General features: G+C 38.7%; 1 protein-coding gene across 2 annotated transcripts in view; it reads left to right on the top strand.

The window, feature by feature from the left end:
- Positions 1-129: 129 nt before the first annotated feature.
- Positions 130-13,518, top strand: part of ZCWPW2 (zinc finger CW-type and PWWP domain containing 2) — a 34,791-nt gene continuing 21,402 nt past the window's right edge. The window contains exons 1-3 of one of the 2 annotated variants that reach the window (XM_089531317.1): positions 130-192; positions 2,214-2,547; positions 3,270-3,429. In XM_089531317.1, the coding sequence (XP_089387443.1) occupies positions 2,261-2,547; positions 3,270-3,429 (447 nt within the window). In that variant the 5' untranslated portion in view covers positions 130-192; positions 2,214-2,260. Of the gene's footprint in view, positions 217-2,213; positions 2,548-3,269; positions 3,430-13,518 lie in introns of both variants that reach the window. The other variant, XM_089531318.1, reaches the window with a different exon arrangement.

Here is a 13,518-nt window from a genome sequence, read left to right as displayed (position 1 = left end):
TACGAACGCGCTACTGTAGAACCAAGGTAGAAATAGAAACGTGAGGTGATGTTTGTTCCCAGAATGCATCGGGAGGGAAAGGGGAGAGCGAAAGGCACGACGGGAGTTGTAGTTTGGGAGGTGGCGCTGGCTGTGTGTTGTGTGAGGGAGGCGTTACTTAACTTCCCCCTCAGATGAATAGCCTATATTCGTGTGAGGGAAACTTACAACCTAAACGTAAAAAAGTACTATAGTAACTGGAGACAAGCCGCAAATAACAAAAACACTATGTTTTTTACCTCAGAGGACGCCTCTCTAGGAATCTCTAGGTCCTCCAGAGCGACTCTATGGTCAACATCTGACAGACATTGACCATAGAACTGCACTGGATGAGCTACAAAGGCCTAGTGGAGTGTCCTCTCTAGGAATCTCTAGGCCCTTCAGTGCGACTTTAGGTTAAAGTTGACCATAGAGTTGCACTGGAGGACCTAGATGTTCCTAGAGAGAACATATTAATAAAATCCGTGAATAATCAAAACTGCAAAAGTCAAAGCCGCAAATGTGGAGGGATGAGTGTATTTACTGCAGAATTTGAAGCTATAGACGTGTTAGATGTTGTAGCACCTTTTGACACTCAGTGAAAGAAAGAAGTTGGCAGCATGAGCTTTCCTAGGCTTCAGTCTACTTCCGCAAATACATTTATTGCATTCGCTGGGTTTAGGGGGACAGGAACACCTCCCCCCCGAAAGTATAAAAACCACAAATAAAAAAAGAACAATGCTTTTTTTTAACCTGAGAGAACACCTCTCTAGGAATTTCCAGGTCCTCCAAGCAGAACTCTGTGGTCAACATCTGCCAGAATTTGACCATAGAACAGTGGTTCTCAAACTTTGGTCCTCTGGGTCTTTTGGGCTTCAGTTCCCAGAAGCTGCGCTTAGGAATTCTGGGAGCCAGAGTCCAGAACATCTGGAGGACCAAACTGCCTAGAGAAGTCTAGGAGTCTTTAGGTCCTCCCATGCAACTCTATGATCAACCTCCAGCAGGATTTCACTGGAGGACCTAGAGATTCCTAGAGAAAACATATAAATCAGATCCACAAATAATCAGATCTGCAAATCTCAAAGCTGCAAATGTGGAGGGCCAACTGTATATTAAGCTATATGATGATTGGCTGGCCGGGCTGATATAGTTTATTATTTATCAATGCATTACTTTTTATCAGTTACTGTTTAGCAAAAATATTTTTTATTTGTGGTTTTTCACTTTCGTTGAGGAAAAGGCAAGATTCAAATTAACCGCACTTTGGAGTAGTGGTTTGAATGTCTGATTATGACTAGAGATCAGGGTCCAAATCCCTGCTTGGTCATGGAAAGCCACTGGGTAACCTTAGCCAAGTCACACTCTCACAACCTCAGAGGAAGACGAGGGCAATCGTCCTTTGAACAAACCTTGCCAAGAAAACCCTGCAATAGATTTCCTTTAGGGTCACCATAACATAGAAATGATTTGCAGGCACATAACAACAAGATGAAAGATACATGTGACAGTGACAGTTATGGCAACCCTAGGCAACATGGTGTAGTAGTTTGACTGTAGGACCAGGACTCTGGAAAACCAGTGTTCAAATCCTTGCTTAGCCATGGAAACCCTTTCGGTGACCTTGGGCAAGGCATACTATCAGGCTAATAAGAATCCCTTTTATGCCAAATCACACCCTCAGTGTTTTCCAGCTTAGAGAAACACAGAGTGTTTGCAACAGTTCTATTAATGCTTTCCTTCTCTTCATATTTTTTTCTCTAAAAGACTCTTCTTTAGAAAACTTTAGACTACTAAATATTCTAATGTATTATGAAAATATACAACCTCAGTTTCTATAGTTTCCCTCAAACTACAAGAATTAGACTTCATCTTCACTGCAGAAATAATGCAGTTTGACACCACTTTAACAGCTACAGTTCAATGCTATGGACTTCTGGGGTTTGTAGTTTTGTGAGATATTCAGCCTTCTCTGTGAGAGCTCAGGTGTCACAAAGAACTACAAATCCCAGAAATCCATGCAATGGAGCCATGGCAATTAATGTGATGTCTGACTATATTATTTCTTCAGTGCAGATGCAATCTTTTGAGAAGTTAGTTGGGACATTATTGTTTGAGGAGTTTCTCCTGAGCATGGTCTTCACTATACCAATTTTTAATTTATTTTTACCTGATCCTATCCTTTCTTTATGTTTCAGAAAAAAATAACTGTTCTACCATTTCTGACATGTAAGAAGACTGTTATATGGATTCTGAAACAAATAGTAATTTTTATATAGGTAAAGTGTGGATTCAATGTGAAAACACCAGCTGTTTAAAATGGAGATGGTTAAAACATGAAGATGCAACACATATAGATCTAAATGCACCATGGTACTGTTGTATGAATACTGACCCACAGTTTAATAAATGCTCTGTTTCTGAAGAATACAGTCCTGATGAGTCTCAGTGTCAAAAACTTGGATTAAAGTACATGTACTCAAAGTTTCCTTTAGGAAGTTTAGTTCTGGTGAAAACGCAAACATTGACAAGGTAAGGTTTATAATATTAAAGGTTAATTTCAGATAATTGATGTCAAAATGTTTTGCTCTAACTAACCAGAATCCCACTATTTAAACAAAATTGCTGTTTTCTGTTCCCCTTCAGTCATTACATTTCAACATCTTCTAATAGGTTTAGCTAAAGGATAGCTAGAATTCTGTATTTCTGAAGAAGAAAGGAGAGAAAGAGGGAGGGGAGGAATTATGTTGGATGGACAAAGAGTGCATGTTTAAAATAAGCAAAACTATAAGCACATCATTCTAGGAGGCAGGTTATGTTGACAGTCAAGAGTGCAATCCCAACCTTGGATAGGGCGAGAGTGCCCTTTCATTAGTGAAGAGGAACCACTGTCACACAAATCCCTACTACTAATGGATACAGTGTGTTTGGGGGGTTGGATTGGAGGTTCCTTTGTTCACCCCAAACCCTTAGGATTAAGCCATCAATTACACAAGCTGGGAGTAGTTAATCCTACTGCTTTAGGTTGCAGGGGGAAAGGTAGTCAAAACAGCAAAGCTCCATCAGAACAATTTTCCAGAAAAATCATCTCAAATCCCTGCATGTGCTAGCAGGACTTTGGAATTAAACTAAATTATCTCTTTGTTGACCTTGGTTGTTTTTTTAATGACTTTTTCTTGTGTTTCTGTTTGGCGAACATTATGTATTTTAGCTTTCTCTCCATTGATTTTTTTAAAAAAACATTTCATTTCAAGGTGGCCTGGCATCGTTTGTCCTGATCCTGATAATGGCGAGTATGTGACATACGACTTGGATGGAGCTGTTGAAAGCCATCATGTAGAATTTCTGGGGAAATGCCATTCCAGGATTTGGGCTGCTATAAAAAACATTGAATATTATCCTGCTTCATTTAAGGTAGGAACTTTTATCTTTTACAGACTTTTACAATTTATACATAATCCACATTAGATACATATGTAAAAATACAACACAAAATTTTGGGGTGCTTCAATTTTAACTGTTTTACAGACTCTGTAGCATAGACAATCCAAAAACTACTCAAATGTACAGTTCCCCATATATAACAAGAGACTTCTATTCAACACAGTCACCTCTGACAGCAAATAGATTGATTGACTGATTGATTCTAGGCATTTGTACCCTGTCTTCAATTAATCCCAGGACAAATTCTGAGCACATCTTGTGGGTGCATGGTGAATAGGATGTGGATTCAATCTCCCCGCTCCTTTAGGGGATGGCTGGATCTGTCAAAACTGTAGACTGAGCCAGTGTTAACACATGAGTCACATATTAGAAATTGCATAGATCCAAAACAGCAGTAACTATATTGTTGATTGCTGGCTGTGTGTGCCAAAGTGTTCATCTAAGACGTCAGAACTTTTACCTTGGTTAGTGAGTGTGTTCTTAATTAGTTGGGTAGGTCCTTGCTCAACCATTGACTTTCTATTAACTCCCTTCTTTCCTTCCCTACATCTGAATTTCTTATCTTCCGATTGACTTACTCATGTCTCCTAGAGAAGGCACAATATAGCTACAAGGGAAAGGAGGTGATTTACTAAAGTTAGAGCAATAAATATCAGTCTATTGATGGGGGAAGCAACAGAGCAGACAACACAAAGATGAAACACTTTGAGAATACAAAGCAGCTGTCTCCCTCCCTTCCCAACAAGCAAATGGATGTTTGGGCAAGTGCAGATGCACTCTTCTCTCCTCCCAACAACTTCAATTGCTGCTTAACAAACAATTAAAAATTCAGAATACTTCTACCTAGCACTGAGATGTTTACAGAAACTAACATTTTTTAAGATCAGAAGTTAAGATTTAACTTTTCAAATGTTTTACTGAAAACTTAATGGGAGACTTTCAAGCACATTCACCTCAAAACATAGAAAGTAATATACTTGGTTGTGTTTCCAACTGAGTTGCTGATCTCAATTCAATATAGATTTAAAATGTATTTATTTTATAGACACACACACACACACACACACACACAACTTGTCTTTCTCCCAGTACATGACCTAAGATGGCCCAAAATGTGAGTTAAAGCAAAATACAACCAAAACACAGTTGCAATAGTGAAGAACAATTAAATAAGATACTGTAAAATCAAGCATTGAATTAAAACAGTTTGAAAACATTTTAAAACGTAATGAGAAAGTGGGTGGAGTCCGCCCCATTAAGAGACTCTCCCTCCATTTCTTAAAAAACTAGTATAAAGCCACAGTTAGGTCTGGAAATTACCAAAATCAGTCTGGATGAAATGGATGTTTGAAAAGAGTCTGAAGCATAAAACTAATCTAGCAAAACGGTTCGAGGTTTTTGTTTGCTTGTTTGCTTGATTTGTTTTGGTTTTTTGCAAGCATGTCTGCATCTCCTTGGGCTGCTAGCCCTATAAACAAGCCTCAAAGTTCTTAGATCTTCTTCACTGGCCACATGAAAAGTTTCAGAAGAAAAAAAAATAAGATTTGCTTTTTGGATTTTTTTTAATATTTTCAAGCCATGGATGACTGGATCCATGGATAATTAATCTGTGGATATGGAGGGCCAACTGTACTGAATTTATTTTCTTTGATTGATTGCATTTATATTGCTTTTCATGGCCTACAATCCCTTCTACAATATGATGTGTTTCTTAAATTTCCAAAAAATAAAGTCAGTTACATCATGGCGCGCCTCCTGCGCTGTGTCCACATGACACAGCGCTGAAGGAGCATGATATAGCTATGCCACTGCAGCTATGGAGCCTTTTTGAGGGTGCAAAAAGGAGCTGTCCTTGAAAGTCTGGATTGGGGCCACAGCATGAAGCTGCTGTGAGGTCGAGCCCCTTAATTAGGTTCAGAACAACTTACTGTTCTTTGGAGGTTGTTCTTTGTGAGTATGAACAGCATGGTTTTGAAGATGCTGTTTTGTAGAACTGAGAGCCTCCTAATCCTAAATCAGTTTATGAACTGATTACATCGCCATTGAGAGCATTTTGATTATAACTTCCTCAGCACTCAATCTGATAAAATGTGTTAGTGGTTGTAAGATGATTTTGCCACTTCTGTTGAGCAGTTGTACTATGATGTTCCTTTGCCATTTTAATATGCAGCTTTCAGCAATGATCTTCAAAGAGTAAATGTCAAGCTTCATCATCTTTCCTGTGTTATCAAAGTTAAGTGTTGGTTTGGTACAGCATAAAATGCTTCTCAAATCTTTGCTTTTGCTCTTCTAGTGTGGTGTAAGGTTTCTCTGTTTCTATTGGAAGATCTCTTCTGTAGCTAAATCTGCTGCCAATCATTTGGTAGTTTGATAAAGTGCTCTAAAATCTCTTCTTATTTCTGCCATTTCCACTTCAAATGCCTGACTATCAATAAATGCTGTTCCATCGTCTCTGACTAATCTTTTAGACTTCATAATCTTTTATTCTTTATTCATCCTTTTCATTCAGTACTTGGCCTTTCATGTGTGTGTGTGTGTGAGAGAGAGAGATTGCAAATTTACCCCTTTCTTCTTCTTTTTACTAAATTCAAGGACTGACACTGCTGACTGTAGAATTGACCAATGACTTCTCAGGCCTATTCTGTGTTATTAAATGAAAGATAGAAAAATCTGAAAGCTAATATGCACAGTCGGTCTTTATTTGGTTATTGTTACAAGATCTTCTCTAAAGGTCAGAATCATACAACTCTCTTTGCAGCAAAGATGACTTTGGGTGAACTAGTTTACAGTTTTGGCACATCCTCTACTGAGCTACCAGAATACAGATCTGTGCATTCATAGGTAATCCTTGGTAGTAGAAGTTATGGGCTTTTGGAAATGTATGCTCATGTACCTTTTAACAGTTGAAAAGGTAATTTTAGCTGATGTAGACTGTCATGTCAGAATGCCAGGGCCAGCACTACCATTATTACAGTGGCTGTTCATTATGCATGCAGTTAGGTAAATCTTAGCATGTCTCAAGTCTTTCATAAACAGTTAGTAATGTGATTCAGACATGGTAAAGTTCCGCATCCATTTCCAGAACTATGAGGCCTCCATTAAGGAGTCACATTTGCTCCTAAGTGCTCCTTCTCTTACCTAAAGAGCCCATAATTCACTTTGGTTTACAGAAGACCTGCAGGCAATAAAAACAGGCTGAATAATGGCTTAAGTGGAAGTGCCATATGATGAGTACGACTGAACATTACTCAGGATTCTTTACTGTGTTCTATTATCAAGCAATGAGGCTGGCAAAAAAAAAAAGTCATACTTTGCCTCTATGATCACATTCTCAAAATACTACCTATCAGATTTGTTCAGTGATGAGGCCTGTTGGGATCAGGCTTAGAAAGAACAGGAGTAGGACTCTCCATCACCAGCTCTGACAAATTTACCAGACACTTTGATGAGCAAGTAATTTACATTCATTCACAACTTGACACCACAGTTGTTCCGGGGTCTAAGGAAGTGTCCAGTGGTCCATCTGATCAGGTTTCTTTAGACCAGTTTCAGCTGTTGTACCATGTTGATCTGAACAAGATACAGTGGGGCCTTGTTATCCGCTGGGGTTTTGTTCCAGGATCCCCTGTCGATAACAAAATCCATGGATGTTGAAGTCCCATTAAATATAATAGCATAGCAAAATGGTGTCCCTTATATAAAATCAAAAATCAAGGTTTGCTATCTGGAATTTTAAAAAAATATTTTCAAACTGTGGATGCTTGAATCCATGAATAAAAAAATCTGTTGATAAGGAGAGCTAACTGTACTTGAATCAGGATCCTATCGCATGGGGTTAAAGCTTTCAACTTCTAAAAACGGCTGCCAAAGCAGCTTTCAGGACCTGAGCTGTATCCAGAATGGACACAGGCACTGATTTGGTGGCGATTCCTGTGTGATAGCACCCAGCTGCCTCCCAAATTATCACTGAATTTGGGAAAGGTAAACTGGGGTTTTAACTCCATGCAATAGGGTCCTCAGTCTATTCTACAACATATGAGCTTGAACCCTGCTCATTTTCACTCATAGGATCTAGTAGAGTTGGATTGATCAGTTAGGTCCAAGGGGTGATGAATGGCTCATTTGGTTAAAGAGTGTGCTGTCTGCTTTCAAAGAGGTTACTGTCTTTTGAAGAGGGCTTCCCTGGGTCCATAGCTGTGTGAGTACTACCACTTTATTTCTAATGTTTCTTTTTTGGTCCAGATGCTTAGATTTATAGTGGCTGGGCAACTTCAGACAATTTTGGAAGAAACATTCCCTGGACCATTTCAGTCTAGGTTCAGGCCAACATGTGGTTGTGAAACAGCAATAGTTGCCCTGACTCTAAATGAAGGATATATGGACCACTACCTTATCTATCTTCCTTGACCTCTCAGCACCTTTTGATACCAGAACTTCATGGAAATTTTACTGGACCAGCTTCATCTTATGGGAGTAGGAGACACCTTTTTATGGTTGTTTCACTACAGAGTTGTCTGCACAAGCCAAATGGCCCAGCTTCCCCCTGACCTTGCAACACAGGCCAAAAATCCCATTGCAAAATTGGGCCTGATCCCACGAGTACAGACGCAGATCCAGAGGATCTACTCTGACCCCAGGATAAAGAACCTTTAACCCAGGGTAAAATAGTACTGGTTTTGCATAGAGTTTCCAATAAAGCCCATAGCAAAATGGGCTGTTTAGACAGCCCCCCTCCCCCCGGTGTTCCTTACCTGTGATACCCAGGAATCCATCTGAGAAGGCCTCCAGTTGCCCCATGCAGATACAGGATGCCTTGCTATGTGCAGGCAAGCACTTTGTTTCTGCATCAGATAAGCTGACTGAAGGGGCTTCTCAGATGAATCGCTGGGTGTCACAGGTAGGGAGCAATGATCCAGTCCTGGGTCAGTGCAGGGACAGGTGTGTGAACACCTGCCTATCCCTGCGTCAACCCTAGGATTAACTCATGGGACACAGCCATGCTATTGTTGCCATATGCTTAGGCCTTATGTTTTGTTACCCAAAGAACAGATAGGGGGATTGAGGGTAGGCAGAGAGATTGGCTTACTGCTTTGGGTGTGAGGAGAACCTTTGTCTCAAGTTGCAAGAGGAAATGCAGATAACTTGGGGGGAAGGAAGGAGCACTTAATTCACACACTAAATGTTATGGTTTTGTTTACCTGGATGCCCACATGCCTTGGGATATGTTTCTGTTTTCCTGGGAACCTGACATAATATTCCTGAAAGGTCATCAATCTCTCAAAAACATGAGAAATGAAAATATGAGGACCCTAAAATACAGTTTGGAGTATGCAAGAGTGCTTAACAGTCTACATCTGTGTTCCATTCACTTCCTCTTGCTTTTAATATCTATGTTTTCATAAGTAGATCAGGTTGCTGCTCAAAAAAACTCAGGCCTGAAACAGACAGGCAAAAAGCACCACCTTCAGACCAATCTGGGGGCATGGCATACAGATGACTAGCTAATGTGGCCCAAACCCGGCCGCAAAAGGAATACAAAAAACCCACTCCTGGCTAGTGGTCCATTCCAGACTGTGGCAGTGGCTGGCCTTGGGACCACTGTGTGTGGTTGCTATGGTCTCCCATTGATTGGGGATTGATCAGGGCTGGAGTGGCCTCTGGACATTCCAAGCTGCCAGTCTGTTTGACCCCTCAGATAGAATTACTATGAACTACAGTGAAACCAGTCTAGGCACAGTAAATAATTATGTTTGTATAAGCAGCATATTCCTGATTTTTCCCTTTATATCCTTCAAGAAATTTACTTGTAGATACAGTATGTAGAATCATATCCTTGGAATATTAAAACCTATTACCAAGGGTTGTTGGCCATGCCCCATTTTTTTGCAAAAGACAGAGATGAAATATGAAGCTCAATTAATTATCAATTACTTGTTACAGCTATTTAAAAGTTAAACTTTATTCGGCTATCTACAAGATCATACATAATCTCAGAAGATCTATTTTAATGCTATCATTATCATAAAATGGAGCAAGTGAAAACATTAACTTTGAAGTAATACAGAGGGATTATTGTTTTTTTTCCTTCAAAATCTAGAATATCTTTCTTTCCACTGAGTTGTAACAAGGGCTCAAGTCCACCATAAAGTGTATTCTGGTTCTTACAACAACCATTGTTATATATTTTAGTAGAGCTTCTAGTCATTTTGGATTTGGTGCTTTAACATGTAGATTTTCTGGAATATGCACACAGCCTCCCCACTACCATTTTTGTGGATGTTTGAAAGGCAGTTCCACTGGCTACCATTTACACTAATCCTGCAATCTTTCCCTCTCATTCAGTGGAGTCATTGTGGATTGTGTAAATCATGGTACTTGAATTAATTTGTAAAGCTCTGTCATTAAAATTATACTTTGAGGTTCCATTCAGCATACTAAATTCCTTTTCTATTTTTGCTTGATATTTGGCTTGGCATATGTTAAGCATTACAACAATAACTTCTTTGCTTGTTCTACAGTTAAATTAGGTTTCTGAATACTTCTATTCTGAAATCTAACAATCACTTTTCAACATTCTCTCCTTTCCCTAAAGTCTTCTACAGAATCTTAGCAACTATTTCTATTTTAGTTACTTTCTGTCCTCTGAAATGTACACATTGTGAAACTAGTTTAATAGTTGTTGCTTTTGAAATTCTAGTGTAGAATTCATGTACGATATTGAAATCCTGCATTAGAATATTTATGTATAAGTTTTATAGCTCTGTAGTTTTGAATACACGTGTTTCAGAAATGATATTATTTTCCACTCAACCATCAGATCCTTTTCTGGGCCTGTCTGAGGTTCAAAAATGATTATAGCATCCCAACTCACAACCAGCAATTTTTGTCTCAGAGAAAAAAGCCTTGGAGAATAGCCTGTATGCAAACTGATGGAGACAAACCTTTGTTTGCAGAGGGGTTGTATTCTGAGGATGCACCTCCCAAAATATTACTGCTGGGGAGGGGAGCAGAGCCCCCTACAAGGCATCTTCATGCCCTAAGGAGTCATGTACATGGGAGCCCTTGTTCTGTCATCTGCATTTTATATGGCTACAGCCACAAGAAGCGAAGCAACAGAAGGAACAGTTCATGCTGTACATGTACAGCCCCTTAAAACTCCAGTTGAAGGACAAAAGTTTGTATCCTTTAGGAAACCCTTGGAACAAGAAGGTTCCCTGCAGAAGGTAGCTGTTTTCCCTCCAGAGAGTTTCTTTCTCAGTAGAAGCTCTCCAAACAAGAGTAATGTGAGAAGATTTTAAATCTGAACTGCTGAAGAATTCTATTGTAGGCTTCTGATGTCTTTGAAGAAGAATTACCTAGCACCCCAATTTTTCCCCAGGCTGAGACCAACTAACATTAGTGGCAGCTTAAATTTTATTTCAAGTAAATGATGAATGATGTCTCAGAAGTGAAGTTCTATCATGCTATTGGATCCTTTTGTGTAAATGTTCATAAAATGCAGTGAAGATCTCAAACAGATCTAATGATCATCACATCAAATAGTCACATTGTGTGATTAGATTCACGTATATGATAAGAGAATTTTTTTCTTCCATCTTATATCAGTTCTCTCAAAGATTTCTATTTGGAGAAGAGTAAAAGGTTAGCTTTCCTTGTCCCTACAGGAGTCCAGTAGTCTAAAATAATCTGTTCTGATTAAGGAGGAGCCCTATCCCCAAAGTTGTTGTCACATCCAGTTGTGTCAGGCAGCAAACATTCAGTGGGAGAGGCTGTCTCCCCAAGGTGGGATACTGAGCTCTAAGCATCAAGAACAGCAAAGAGTTGGGGAAGAGTTTAACACCATGTACTGCTAGAATCCCCCTTGATTGCCCTACCACAGATAAAATGTTTGCCTTGCCTTGTGTTGTATTCTGTTGAAAGCTTCTTTGAAAATCATTTGATCAAAAGACTGGTTGCAATTTTAAAATATTTTAAAAGCATTTCTATGAGTCACCTTTCTGCTCAGAAAGACTGTTCAAGGTGATGAGCAACAAAATTAAAAATTCAAAGGAAAGCAATTTAAAAGTAAAGCACAGATGGCATAATTCAGTAGTGATTAAAAACAACAATAAGGAAGCAGTAATCTGAAATGCCTCAGAAAACAGACAGGTTTAAGATGAAGATAAAAATGTAAAATGAGGCCATCAATTGGACCTCTTTTGGTAACATCAATAAAGTTCCTTAAGTTATAGGTTTGGCACCATAATAATATGCCAATAAGACCAAGCAAATAAAAAAACAATTTTCTCTTGCCCTGTCTTAGTGTATAAAATTAATCCATAGAATACACTTGATTAGTAGACAGTTTCTACAGATGTGACAGCATAGAAAGAATATGTTATATCTGCTATATAAAGATTTTTTTATCACTAACGTAATATTGGGACATTATAACTGTGGCTATTCCATAGTTATGGAATTCATAAAACTTGCAAAAGGCTAAACCTCTGTTGAGAAAACTGAAGGATCTTTGGTTGTAGCAAATGGTTTTTAACTGGTTAATATGCAAATAATATAAAGTGATTGTAGTCCCTTTCACTTAAAACTAGCACAGTGTGGCAGTGCTTTTTGTATCTGTAAAAATTCAAGAGAATTAAAGTGCTAAATCATATAATGTTTTTCAAAGATTATTACTTTGATCTTCACTATGGGGCCCCAAAAGGAGTGGCTTCCCACTGCCTCTTTCAGCGCTGGATTGGGGCTGCATCAACTGCATGCCGCGCCCCAATCCAGCACTTTACTGCCTCAAAGAAGAATGGGAAAATTCCGCTCCTTTTAGAGCTGGCAAGAAGTTGCCTTTGCTACCGCTGTGGCAGCTTTCCAGCATTTCTTTGGCACAGCATGTATAAATGCTGCACCAAAGGAGTGCCATGACACCCCCGCCATGCAGTTATGCACACAGCGTGATGCTGGCATCAGGGCAGAGTCGGGGCATGCAGTGTGCAGTCACCATGTCCCCACTCCACCCCGATGCCGGAACAAGTTATTAATGGCTTAAATTCTATGTCAATGGTAACAAAATTCAATAGACAATAAAATACTATATACATATATTTCATGATGTATGGGTCTGAATCCAGTCATAACAAATCATTATAACATTTGTTTAAAGATTCATCCAAGTAATCCTAAAAATATGTCCGCCCACATTATTAAGTAGTTTTACTGGTGAAGCCTAAAATATTCCATAGCTGAAACTCAGCAGGTGCAAGTTAATGCAGTGGAATTTTTAATAATATTCAACAGCTAGTAGTTTATCACAAAGCATCAGAAGATATTCCTCTGCATCATCCAAAGCCAGAAATGCTAAATATTGCTTTGGAAAAGTGGGGCATCTCATGATCTTCAAACATGTTTGGCATTATACTTTTTTTTTAATGTGCTAATTTGCATTCAGCATTTTAGTCATTGACTGTTATTACTTTTTGATGAAGGGACTAATAATGTGGACGTTTATATATAATTAGTGTGAATATAAACTAACACATTTACATTATTTTTACATATAAACAATTTTAGTGCCTTTTAATGATGTAATGCATTGGTTGGGTGTGGGTGTAACTGTGTAGTTTTGTCATTTAAGTCTCTTTGGAAATAATTAGCATTAAGTGTATTCTCACTGGTTGTGTTTGCTACTCATAATCATATGTTATCACATACTGCCCATTCGAAGCGATTGACTGATACTATGCATATGATAGCATTTAGTAGGATATAAAGGTCCAGAAGAATATGATCAGTGGTATAGTCTGTATAGACAGTGGCAAGAGATGTGTAATAATAAATAGCCAGTCAGGATTGTAGAGTGAAATCTTGTAGGAGACGACAGAAGAGAATATGGATGAGAAGGACTAAAAAATACCATCTGTAAAACTATTGATTTTGTGGTGATAAAGGAATTGCCAAAATAAAATAAAAAAATGGACCAAAGCCACAGGCAAAAATGTTCTTCTGAAATTGAACAGTTTCTCATTTTGATCTATTTTGAGGGTTATATTTTATTTTTGTCTTACTAGGTAA

Source organism: Sceloporus occidentalis, unplaced genomic scaffold, assembly GCF_023333645.1.
Source record: "Sceloporus occidentalis isolate IW3139 unplaced genomic scaffold, rSceOcc1.0.p SCAF_7, whole genome shotgun sequence".
NCBI classification, from domain to species: Eukaryota; Metazoa; Chordata; class Lepidosauria; order Squamata; family Phrynosomatidae; genus Sceloporus; species Sceloporus occidentalis.
Note: the sequence above shows the minus strand (reverse complement) of the source record. Positions and strands in the feature narration are given on the sequence as shown.